Genomic DNA, 11372 nt, shown 5'->3' on the forward strand with positions numbered 1-11372 from the left:
GGTGGGCCCCGGTAATATCACGATGGGATCCGTGGATGAGCTCGGTTAGACAGGCGGTGTGCTCCGGATTCTTCATGGATGTGTCCTGGTCCCAACACGGTGAAGAGGAGTTGACCTGGGATAGAGCAAGCTCTCGAGGTAGGTGGTGCTCCATGTAAGGCGTGTGCTTCCAAGGCATTGGAGCGGAGAATCCTAGTTGGTAGAGAGTGGACGGATGGATAATCGTTTGAGGGGAGGCTCGATGGTCCTTTGTTCGAGGGGAGGATTGTTGGGTATATGACCAAAGTCCCACATTGACTAGAGGTGGGGAGGATCATGGATATATAAGGATGGACAAATATCTCCATTGGTATGAGGCCTTTTGGGGTAAGTCCAAAAGCAAATCCATGAGGGCTTAGGCCCAAAGTGGACAATGTCATACCATTGTGGAGATATGTGGTGTCCAGAGTCCTTACAGCCTCAACGAAGAAGATATCATCATCGCCTCAAGGAGCCAATGCATTTAGGACAACAAAACTCCCTTGCCTCTATTGTGGGTCAAGAAGAAAAGGATAATTAGATTTATTATTTTTCAAATATACCCCTTTAATATTAATTATTTAGGAGTCGTTTAAGGAGGTGAGGAATTCATTGGATGGTCAAAAGTCATTGAAATTTAGATAAAAAAAATTCAAAAAATCTTGTAGATACAGTGTTTGAATCATGTTTTTTTAATGGTGGAAATAGATTCAGCACCATCAAAAAAGCTTTAAACACTTAAAACTATGAATTTTAACAGCCTTTACTTAGATTTACAAAAATCTCTATCAGATTTTTTCAAAATATAATCTGAATTTCCATAACTTTCAGAATAAAAAACATAATTTTCAAATTACGACAATCATTTATAGGCTATTTGTCTATTAGAAATAAATAAATATACTTCCCGTATGAATGTGTTTATTGTATGATTACAAATGAGAGATTTTATCGAATATAACCTCCTTTTTTTTTTTACACATTGATGGTTAACGTATTTTAATTGGTGGATTGCGCGAAGATTACTAAGATGCTCACATGGCCAACATGGTTGGTTTTGGATGACGTGATGTGTAACTGTTCCTTATCCTCATAATACGAGGAACTCGATCGCCTTGCAGAAACCAAAGCAAGCTATTCTAGCGGATTCGTAAGAATCCATGCCTTGCTTGGGGGCGACAATCACTCATACGACAACAATATAAATCACTCTTTCACACAACAATATAAATGTTGTTAACAGCAATCGACATAAGCTCAGGGGTAAGGGAGCTTATTTTTGAGTTCCAGTTGTTGTTTCTCCCCCTGATTTTACTTAAATAATCAGAGGCTGCAGCATTATCAATTCACTAGAGATTTGAATTCACAGCTGGTTTAACAGTTTTGAAGTTTCTGATCACTCACAGGTGTTTTGAAGTTTATCAAGATGAGTTCCAGAATCACGCATCGGTGTCCTCGCTGTACATGTAACTGTTCCACGAGACGCTGGGGTCTGAACATCAGTGTTTGCCTCGCCTGTGGTGGAGGTCTGAGAGGGACTGGCGAGTTGGTTACGCATATCCCCTGTCGCCATGTTTTGGTCCCTATCGCGGCCCGTAGAGAAAAGAGATTAATCGAATGTCACAGAAATCCAATTTCCACAATTACAGTGAATTCAGGGCACTTGGTTAATAACCCGCAATGTCCCATATGCCTGCGCCAGTTTCAGTTAGGCACCGAAGCAAGGGAATTGCCCTGCAGCCACATTTATCATTCAAATTGCATTGTTCCATGGCTAGCTGCCAATCCCACATGCCCTGTGTGTCGCCGTTCCTTGCCAAGAGAGCAAACTAATTCTCCTTCGGCGCGTGGAGGCGGATATAATTATGTGTATCAATATATTCCTTGGTTAATTTTGTTACTCGAGCTTTGGATCATATTCATACGCTGAATCGAGAAAAAGCAATACCCTTTACAATATTGCGTACAGGAAAGATACCAGTTCAAATTAGCGATCATTTTAATCTGCGTAATGTACTTTATTGCATTGTGAAGGTAATTTTTTTGTTGTATATTGGGAATGTTTTTCGAATTAATCACATACCTCTTATTACAACTCCACTTAAATCACTCCACTTAAATCTACCTCTGCATGTAGCCTTAGCCTTGGCCGCCGTTTGGCCATTGGGAAGTTGAAGCGTGGGTTCTTGAAAGGGATTAAAATTCAGAATTCACGTACAAATTGCACTGTCCTGAACGAGAAACGGATTTTGGCTTCCGATTGCTCTTTTAGGAGATGTTCTCGGCCATCTCTGTACAGAAAATGCTGGCTTCCTGGTTAATGTACTGCGTTCTTTCTTAAAACCCTCTACACTCATAATGAAAAAGTAAGAGTGTTATTTTTGCATTCAGATTTACAGACCGTCTGCATAAAAGTAAAATTGTTCTTTGTTCAGTCTAATGAAGTGTACTTTCTAGTTGTTGTGGTGCACGTGATCGACTCCGGACTGACTTGCATTTTCTAAATGTTGTGTTTGCCAGGATCGATTCCGGATTGTCTGCCATACTTCTCAGGTCCCAATAGAATTGTGCTTGCGGCTGGTGGAGAGCCGAGGGGGCACAGATCTATTACCACTGTATCATAAATTGTAAATTCATGCTGAAATTTTCAATTATAATGGATTGAGTCACTATTGTGTATTTGATCCGTATCATGGTTCTTGTCTCCTCGAATATTATGATTTTATGCGAAAAGATAACGTCATAGGAAGTTATCGTTCCGTGGATAGGTTAAGATCATTTGTGATTCTTCTTTTAAGAAAATTGAGCTTTCCTATGATGATATATTATCAAGATGAGGAATCGTAAGATTTTCCCTTCGTCAAGGGAACACGAACTCATGTATGAAGGTTTGAAATATTGCTTAAGCTCTAGTGGATAAAGTCCATATTATCAAGATGAGGAATCATAAGATTTTCCCTTAGTCAAGGGAACATGAACTCATCTATGAAGGTTTGAAATATTGATTAAGCTCTCATGGATAAAGTCCATATACGTATTTAAGATGTTATTAATATTTTTAATATTAATATTTTTTTTGTAAGTTAAGGAGGGACCATTCTTTTTTCATTAATTCGAATGGAAACCATTACATTTTCAAGGTAGCCTCAACCCGCCCCGAAGGGAAATCGGGTCTGTTGGCCACTTTAAGTTTTTGACAGCCATCCAAAAACAAAAAATACTAATTCTTCTTGTCCAAGCAAAGTAAACTAAACATTCAAAAAGATTACTATTGCTTTTTATCTGCATTATAAACTGAGACTCGAACCAAAACCTATCTACCAACATTCAAAGAAACTACGGAAAGCATATACATATCTTCAGATATTAACCAACCATGGCTTCCTGCTGATCATCTTCTTTCTTTATACCCGGGTTTATCTTCTTAATCTGCTGTTGTATCTCTTCCAGTTTTTTGTCCTGCATTATCAGAGTGACCTGAATGTTCTGCATTTCTTTCTTCAAATTAGGAATCCCCTGGGACAGTTCAGCCATTTCCATGGCAACTTGCTCCATAGCCTTAGCCAACAGCCTTTTCATAACCCAGTATACATGCAGGGCTTGTTTATACAATGTCATACGTCCTCTAGTATTCCCTGGATCCGGTAGCAGGTATTCCCAATCTTCCATTTCTGATCCTGATTGGCCTTGGGTCGCTTCTTCCTCCAATTGCTGTATTATTCTTCTGATATCTTCATTAGTGTTTTCACAGTAGGCTTGCTCTGCAAACTGTATCTTCTTCTTCAATGTATTTCTATATTTTCTTGCCAGTAATGGTTCGTCCTCCTCCCATTTCTCTTTCGACCATCCTCTTCCTCTACTGCGTCGGCTTCGTCCCCGTCCTGCTCTTCCTCTCTTCCTATAATTTCTCCTGCCTCTCAGACCTTTCATACCCGAAGTGCTCCCGAAGTCGCTTCCCTCCTTTAGCACTTTGCTTCTTCTATCCCCATACTTCCTTGCTTCCTGTGGTTTGTCCTTCCATACACTCTTTCTTGGTTGCTCAGATCTGTCTTGGTCAGAATCAAACATTTCCACTTCATCCTCGGTATCGTCCTGAACTGTCTGATACTGCTCCATATTTTCTCCAGCCTCGATTCCTTTCCCTATCTTCTCCGGGCTTTTCCGACCTCTGTCCTCCTTGTCCACTTCGTTTCTCATTCTCCTCCTTGTTGCCATTCGCTTCCTCCTTCCTGCGTTGCCTGGTTGTTCACTCTACCTCCTCTGCTTTTTTATGAATCTAATTAAAGTTTTCACCACCCTGGCTCTTTGCGGATTCTCTATGGTTTTATTTAATGACCTCCTTCCTTTGTCTCGCCTTCCTCCTTTATGATTTATCCTCTGCAATTTCTCCTCATTTTTCTTCTCCCGATTCCTCTGCCAACTGCCACCTTCATGACCGCCCACCTCCCTTCATCCTTCTTCTGTGCCATCATACCCACGTCCAATCTTTGCAGCATTACCTCCACCAACTTCGTTTTTCATTACTTCATCGCCGCCCCTCCTCGAAATGATATCCTTTCTGCCGATCTTTCTGTCCGCCTTCATCATTGCCCCTATTCCTTTTGCCTTGTCATCATCCCTTACCTGATTTGTATTAATTGCCCTAATCGTCGCCATTATCACCCCGATCGGGGTTCTCTAGGGGTCTTTTTCATTGTGTTGTGGTTCCATTATGGTCCTGAGTGATTATTATAATGAGTTCATCCCATCCCGGTTTATTCCTTATTGTTGGCCAGCTATTGTCGATCCTTTCCTCCTGTTCTTTACATCCCCAGTTTGCAAGGTAGTTTGCAGCCTTGTTTCCTTTTCTCCTAATGTGGTTAATTATTTTGTATTCTATTCTCTTTAAAATTTCAGCCAAGTCTTGAACGATCCCTGCCGTCCTCCAGCTTCTTGCTACTTGCTCCCAGTCTTTCCCATTGTTGAGCTTTTGTAGCATTTCCACTACTATCTGTGAGTCGCCTTCTATTTCCAGATTTGTGTAGCCATTCCTTACTGCTATCCTTAGACCTTGATAAACAGCCCACAGTTCTGCTTCATTGTTGGTCATTACGCCTCCCCATTCCGCATACACCCATCTTGTGTGTCTCTCACTGTCTCTAAAGATGCCCCCAAAGCCTGCCGGCCCTGGGTTCCCTTTGGAAGCCCCATCAAAATTCAATTTAATGAAATTTCACTCAGGGTACCTGAACTGTTCTGGACTCTGAGTCTGAGCTCGTTGCTGTATTTCTTTTCTAGGATACACCATGCCGAATTCCATATTTAGTTTTGCTAAGATTCTTCCTTCTTCAGGGTTCGCTTTCCAATCTTCCTCCTCCCAGGTCTCTGCCAGAACGGTCTCTCTAATTGAGTTTTGAATTCCTTTCCAAATATTTTCTGGAGTATTGGTCTTGTCTAGGAAAATCCTTCGATTTCTTTCCTTCCAGAGAAGCCATATCACAAATCCTATGGCTAGATTCCAAGTTCTCCTTACAACCTTACATGAGAATTGTCCCTTACCCCATTGAAAGATAGTCTTTTTGATGTCACTGGGATCTCTATTTGATTTTCCGAAGAGACTTCTGATCTCTTCCCATTGATGCTGAGCGAATGGACAGGAGTTCAAAATGTGTTCCTGGGTTTCGATCTCCATTTTGCAAAGGCTGCATCTCGAGGGTCCCGAGAAACCTCTTTTGTGAATCTTATCCCACGTCAGGATCCTTTCTCTTCCAACTAGCCAAGCGAATATAGCTATCTTCGGCCACCACTTACTCTTCCAAATTATTTCCCATTCTAAGGCTTCTTCCTCCCTCTCCTGGTGGGTTGTTAAATAGTAGGCTTCTTTGACTGTGAAGGCCCCTATTGTAGATTTTCCCCATCTGAGAATATCCGGTCCTAATCTGGCTTTGATTTTCCTTGACTCCAGTTCTTTTATATATATTCCTTTCTGCTCTTGATCGATATTTTCATCCCATTCTTCTGGTTTTCTCCATACTCTCCATATCCCATTTGACTCCCCTTTTTTCTAGTGATCTCTTACATATTCTCGCCCCTCCCTTACTGCCTTTTGATGTATACTTTGCAGGGTTTGTATACTGACCATTTTGTTTATTTGTTTCCACTCCTCCTCCCAAAATCTAGTAGTACCTCCTCCTCTTATTTCCCAAAATGCATAATTGTTTATGATGTTTCTGCTCTGACTTGCCAATTCCCATATTGTAGATCCTTTTGGGGTTTCTTCTACTCTGAGGATGCTTGCCATTGTTGCGGGCATATTATATTTATGTGTCCATATTCTCTTCCATAAGTCATTTCCTCCCCTCATCCACCTCCACCACAACTTCGCTCCTAGCACTTTGTTCAGGATTTCAGGGTCTCTAAGTCCTAATCCCCCTTCTTCTTTTCTTTTTGTCAAGCTTTTCCATGAAACTAGTGCCCATTTCCTCTGCTGCTTTGGCCCTCCCCATATGAATTTTCCAAAGATTTCCTTCATTTTAGTGCAAACCCCTTTGGGGACAGCCATGATTGATAGAGGGTAAATTGGTATAGCTTGAGGCACTGATTTCAGTAATACCAATCTGCCTGTTATGTTCAGCAATCTAAAGGACCAACTTGCAAGTGTATTCTTGAGCTTTTCTATGATTTGCTACAAGTTTGCCAATCTTGTAGGGTTTGTATCAAGTTGATTCCCCAGGTACTTTGTTGGTAGTTCACCATGTCTGAATGTTAACGTTCTGGTTAAATGAGCCTTGATCGTGTCTGGAGTGTTGAAGATGAAGGTACATGATTTCTCGTTGTTTATTTCCATACTTGATGCCTCCATAAACAAATCCAAGATCCTTTTAACGCCCCTTACCTCATTTATTGTAACTTCACATAAGAGCATAATGTCATCCACAAATTGCTGGTGGGTGATGGGCAGATTGTTCTCCCATAGCCTTAATCCTTTAATTTTCCTTTCCCTCAGTTCTTTTTTGAAATACCTTCCGAGACCCTCCGTAGCCAGTATAAATAGGAAAGGGGATAAAGGATCCCCCTGTCTTATTCCTCTAGTGGCATTGAAGGTTGACGATGGCACCCCATTTAACATGATAGAGAAAATAGGAGTTGATATCATATTATAAACCCAGACTATCCATCTACTGCTGAATCCGAAGGTCGCAATAATTGCCTTGAGGTATTTCCAGTTTAAGCGATCGTAAGCTTTTGACAAATCTAACTTGATCATCATCCCTCTCTATTTTTTCTGTTTTAGAGAATGGGTCGCTTCCTGGGTAACTACTAATCCATCAAGAATTTTCCTTCCCTCCACAAAGCCAGTTTGCTCCGGTGAGATTATGCTGGGGAGGATGGGTTTTAATCTTTTAGCCATCAGAGTGGCAGTTATTTTGTATATTACATTGCAAAGGGCAATTGGTCAAAAACCCTGGGCATTTTCCGAATTGGCAATTTTAGAAATCAAAGTAAGGAAAGTAGAATTGAGACCCAACCATACCTTTTGTTTTATGCGAGATTCCTCTACTGCCTCCAGAATCTCTTGTCTAAGAAAATGCCATCCTACTTGATAAAACTCCGTTGTATATCCATCCGGTCTTGGCACATTGTTTTTCTTCATACCCTTCACAATTTCGTCTACTTCCTCTAGAGTGGCTGCCCTCATCAATGCCATATTTTGTTCTTCTGTTATTATTCTAGGGATCTCTTTACAGATAAGGTCTATAGCCACTTCTCTGTCTACTTGTGGTTCTGTTAATATGTCTTTATGGTATCCTACCAATACTTGCTCAATTCCTTCATGTTCTATTATCCTTTCTCCTTCTTCATTTTTTATGGAAAAGATCTTGTTCCTTTGCCTATGCTGAATCATAGCTTGGTGGAAAAACTTAGTGTTTCTTTCTCCTTCGCGTAACCAGTTTATCCTGGATTTTTGTTTCCATAGGATCTCTTCCTGTTTCCTCTGCTCTTCAAGTTGGCTCATTATAATTCCTTCTTCTTTACTTCTTTCCTCATTTCTGCCTTCTGTAATAATTTTTTGTTGTATCTCTTCCATTTCTTTCTCTAGCTTCTGTTTTCCCACCATTATATTCCCAAACTCCTCCTTATTCCATTTTCTGATTTTCCCTTTGAGTTCTTTGAGTTTTAACTGAAAAGTATGCATCTTACCTTTTCCTTTTTGTGTACTTTGAGTCCACCATTCCTCTACCTTAGATAAGAACTGAGGATTCCTGAGCCAAAAAGCCTCAAACCTGAAGGGTATTTTGAGGGGTTTTTTTTTAATATTTATTTCCAACCTAATCGCCCAATGATCTGAACCCATCGCCGGCATGATTGTGGCTTCAACAAATACATCCTTGTTCATTGTTTGTTCTAATATAAGAAATCGATCTAATCTAGAAGCTATTTGGTTTCTTCCTCCTCTTCGGTTATTCCAAGTGTGGGTGTCGTTAATTGTTGGGACATCTATTAGTCTTTGTTCTGTAATCATCTCATTGAAATCCTCCATATTTTGATATGGTCTGCTTATGCCGCCTCTATTTTCTTCCATTGTTCTAATCATATTAAAGTCTCCCCCTACTATCCATGGTATTCCAGGAAAGATCCTTCTTGTGGATTGCAAATCCTTAAGGAAATTTTTCCGCTCCCTTGGTATGTGCGACCCATAGACTCCTGAGATGAGAATCCATTCTGCTGATCTTGTCATTCTGAATATGCCTGTAAGGATTCTGGGAAGGCTTATCCAATTTTCAAACAATACCTCCTCAGGGTTCCAGAGGATTGCAAGACCCCCCGCTGTGCCACTCACATCCTGACCCATCATCTCGTATTGTATTTTTTGTTTTTTATTATACCTTCTAATTGTTGGAAGCTAATTTTCGTCTCTTATATTATCATTATGCTAGGCTTATCTTTCTTTATCCTCTCCTTCACATACCTCTGCTTTCCTTTGCTTTTGATTCCCCTAATGTTCCAACTTGTAACTATCATTTTATAACTTTTTGGATGGTTGTTGAAATACCTCTGAAAGAGGTATAACCCTGCCTGAGTTGACCAATATTTCTCCAACCGCTTTATGGTTTCATTCAATGTCCGTCTACCTCGTTTCCTGGCTCCTTTGCCAGTACTGTCCATTCCTAGACTTTGGGTTCCTTGCGTTCCTGTTTGATCTATCTGTTTTTCTAAAGTAATTCCCTACTTTTCCTTGTATTTCTGGAATGTCTCTTTATACAATTGCTTTTGGGCTTCCGGTATAAACCTTTCATCAAGATTTTTCTAGTCCTGTAACAATCTTTTCATGATTCTTTCCTCCTTGTTCCCGCTGTTCTTCTGTGTGTCTGTCCCCATCTGGATTTGTTCTGTTGTCATCTCCATACTCTGCTCCATTCCTCCTTCTACCTTACTATTCTGGTTTAGGTCTGGTTCCTTTGTATCCTTTATAATTTCCATGGGTTCCTCCGTGTTTTCTTCTTTTTCGGGCTCCTCTTCTTCCTCCTGTAAAGCCTAAAATTTGTTTTGGCTTTCTACTGTTACTAGTTTTGCGGGTTGTTGCATCCTTGTTATTTCCTTTCCTGGCCTTTTTTTCCTATGGACTTCCTGGAAACCCGTTTCCCCTTCATCTGTCTCTTCTGTCCTCCTTTGCTCTTCTTCCTGTTTCCTTGGTGTTTCCTCTTCTTTATTCAGTGGGCATTGTTTGAAGAGATGTCTGTATTCATGGCACCTTCTACATCTGAAGGGTATATGCTCGTAGTCCATTGGTTGCTACCATATTTCATCATGGTAATCTAGTTCTATGTACTCCAGCAATGGTTCTGCTATATTCATATAAAAGCATATCCTTGCATAGGATGTATATTTCCCTCTTTTTGTTGACTCTGCTACTTTGACAAAAGTCCCGATTGTATTGCCTATTCCTTCCAAGATATCAGGATCCTAGAACTCCATTGGTAAACCAAATAATCTTACCCAGATGGGTGCTGCTAGCATCTTTTCGTGGTCTAGATTATATTTGTCCTCCCAGTGCCTCATAAATAAACCAGCATTATTCATAAAGTATGGTCCTCCTTCAAATGTTCTTTCCTTATCCTCCAAATTTGCAAATATCACTGTAAAGAAACCATTTGCCCCTAACTTTAGGTCTATATGCCATTTCGGCTTCTATCTTTGTTGTATCCACTTAGCTAGGTCCCTTTCCGACGGCCAAAAACCTACAAATTTTCATATCAAAGCGTGGTCTCTCATATAACATCTGTATTCTTCGAGTTTGTTGTTGGGTATTACATACCTTGGTTTTTTCTGAGCTCTGGGAAGACATCTGCCCCCAAGCTTTGTTTGCCACCGATTCCCCAGTACTGGCACGTCTTTGCTATTCTCCTTTGGGTTTCTCTGCATCCCGCACCCACTTGATTCCCCTGCCGCCATATTTTTGTAGGAGGGGATCTCTCCCCTCCCTATCTCCCCTTCCATGGTGTATTTCAGTCCTTTTTTGACTTATTAACCCTCCTCTTCTTATTATGTCTTTGCAGGTCCATTTGCATGCATAAGATTTGCCCTTCTACTCTTGTCGCTGTCGCTGTTCCTTTTCCAGCCCTATCTCTGTTAACCCTAGGTCTTCAAAACCCTTGCTCGACCATCATCGCTCTTCGACTCCCCCACCTTCTTTCCATGAGACACTTGATAATATTGAAGTCACTTTTTAATATTAATATTTAAAAATAAATAAATAATTTAATTTCAATAATAGTTAAAGATTATTTTTTTTTTAAATATATATAAATAAATTAAAATTACATTAAAATATATATAAATGAAGAAAACAAAGTTGTATGTTTTATGAAAATATTTTCGTCTTTTAAGTTACTTTGTTTGTGTCTCACATTTTATGGTTTGTTTATATAAATTACGACAATTAAGTGATTGATATATGCCAATCAAAGTTATTTTTATATGCTATTTAGTGGGTATAATAGGTAGAAAATGATGATGGTATATACCAACCACATTAGTAAATGTGTATCAGCAATATAATGAATATTGCAATTATTTAGTTCGATAAAGAACAATTCCATCGTATTGTTCATTTTGTTCAAAATAGTTATTTCTTTTCCTCCCTTTTTCTAACTTGCTTGGCTTGATCTATTGGTTGTTGCGCTAGTTAATGACCAATGAATGTGGGGTTGATTCATTAACCAGAGTGGAAGAAGATTGATGAGATTGATCATAATGTTAATGTTAAAAATAATGTTAATATTAACATTAACATTATTATATTAATGTTAATATTAATATTAAAATAAAATGTTAATGTTTTTTCTGAAGGAAAAAATCGATCTTTCTATTAA

At 39.6% G+C, this 11372-nt stretch overlaps 1 protein-coding gene and 1 long non-coding RNA gene across 2 annotated transcripts; one reads left to right on the plus strand and one right to left on the minus strand.

Annotated features, from left to right (window-relative positions):
• Positions 1–1291: 1291 nt before the first annotated feature.
• Positions 1292–2697, plus strand: LOC149236692 (uncharacterized). The gene is made up of 3 exons (XR_016268427.1): positions 1292–2052; positions 2156–2340; positions 2539–2697. It is a non-coding gene; the product is annotated as an uncharacterized LOC149236692 (long non-coding RNA).
• A 2011-nt stretch (positions 2698–4708) lies between these two features.
• Positions 4709–5107, minus strand: LOC149236693 (uncharacterized). The gene has a single exon (XM_089369001.1). It carries the CDS (start codon positions 5105–5107, stop codon positions 4709–4711), a length of 399 nt encoding a protein of 132 aa, XP_089225127.1.
• Between the last annotated feature and the right edge of the window lie 6265 nt (positions 5108–11372).

Source organism: Pinus tabuliformis, chromosome 8 (genome assembly GCF_031772625.1).
Source record: "Pinus tabuliformis cultivar Carrire ecotype Pingquan chromosome 8, CPIR1, whole genome shotgun sequence".
NCBI lineage: Eukaryota > Viridiplantae > Streptophyta > Pinopsida > Pinales > Pinaceae > Pinus > Pinus tabuliformis.

Bases quoted from the DNA above. Each gene is read 5' to 3' on its own strand.
- LOC149236693 (XM_089369001.1), bottom strand. From the start codon at position 5,107: ATGACCAACAATGAAGCAGAACTGTGGGCTGTTTATCAAGGTCTAAGG.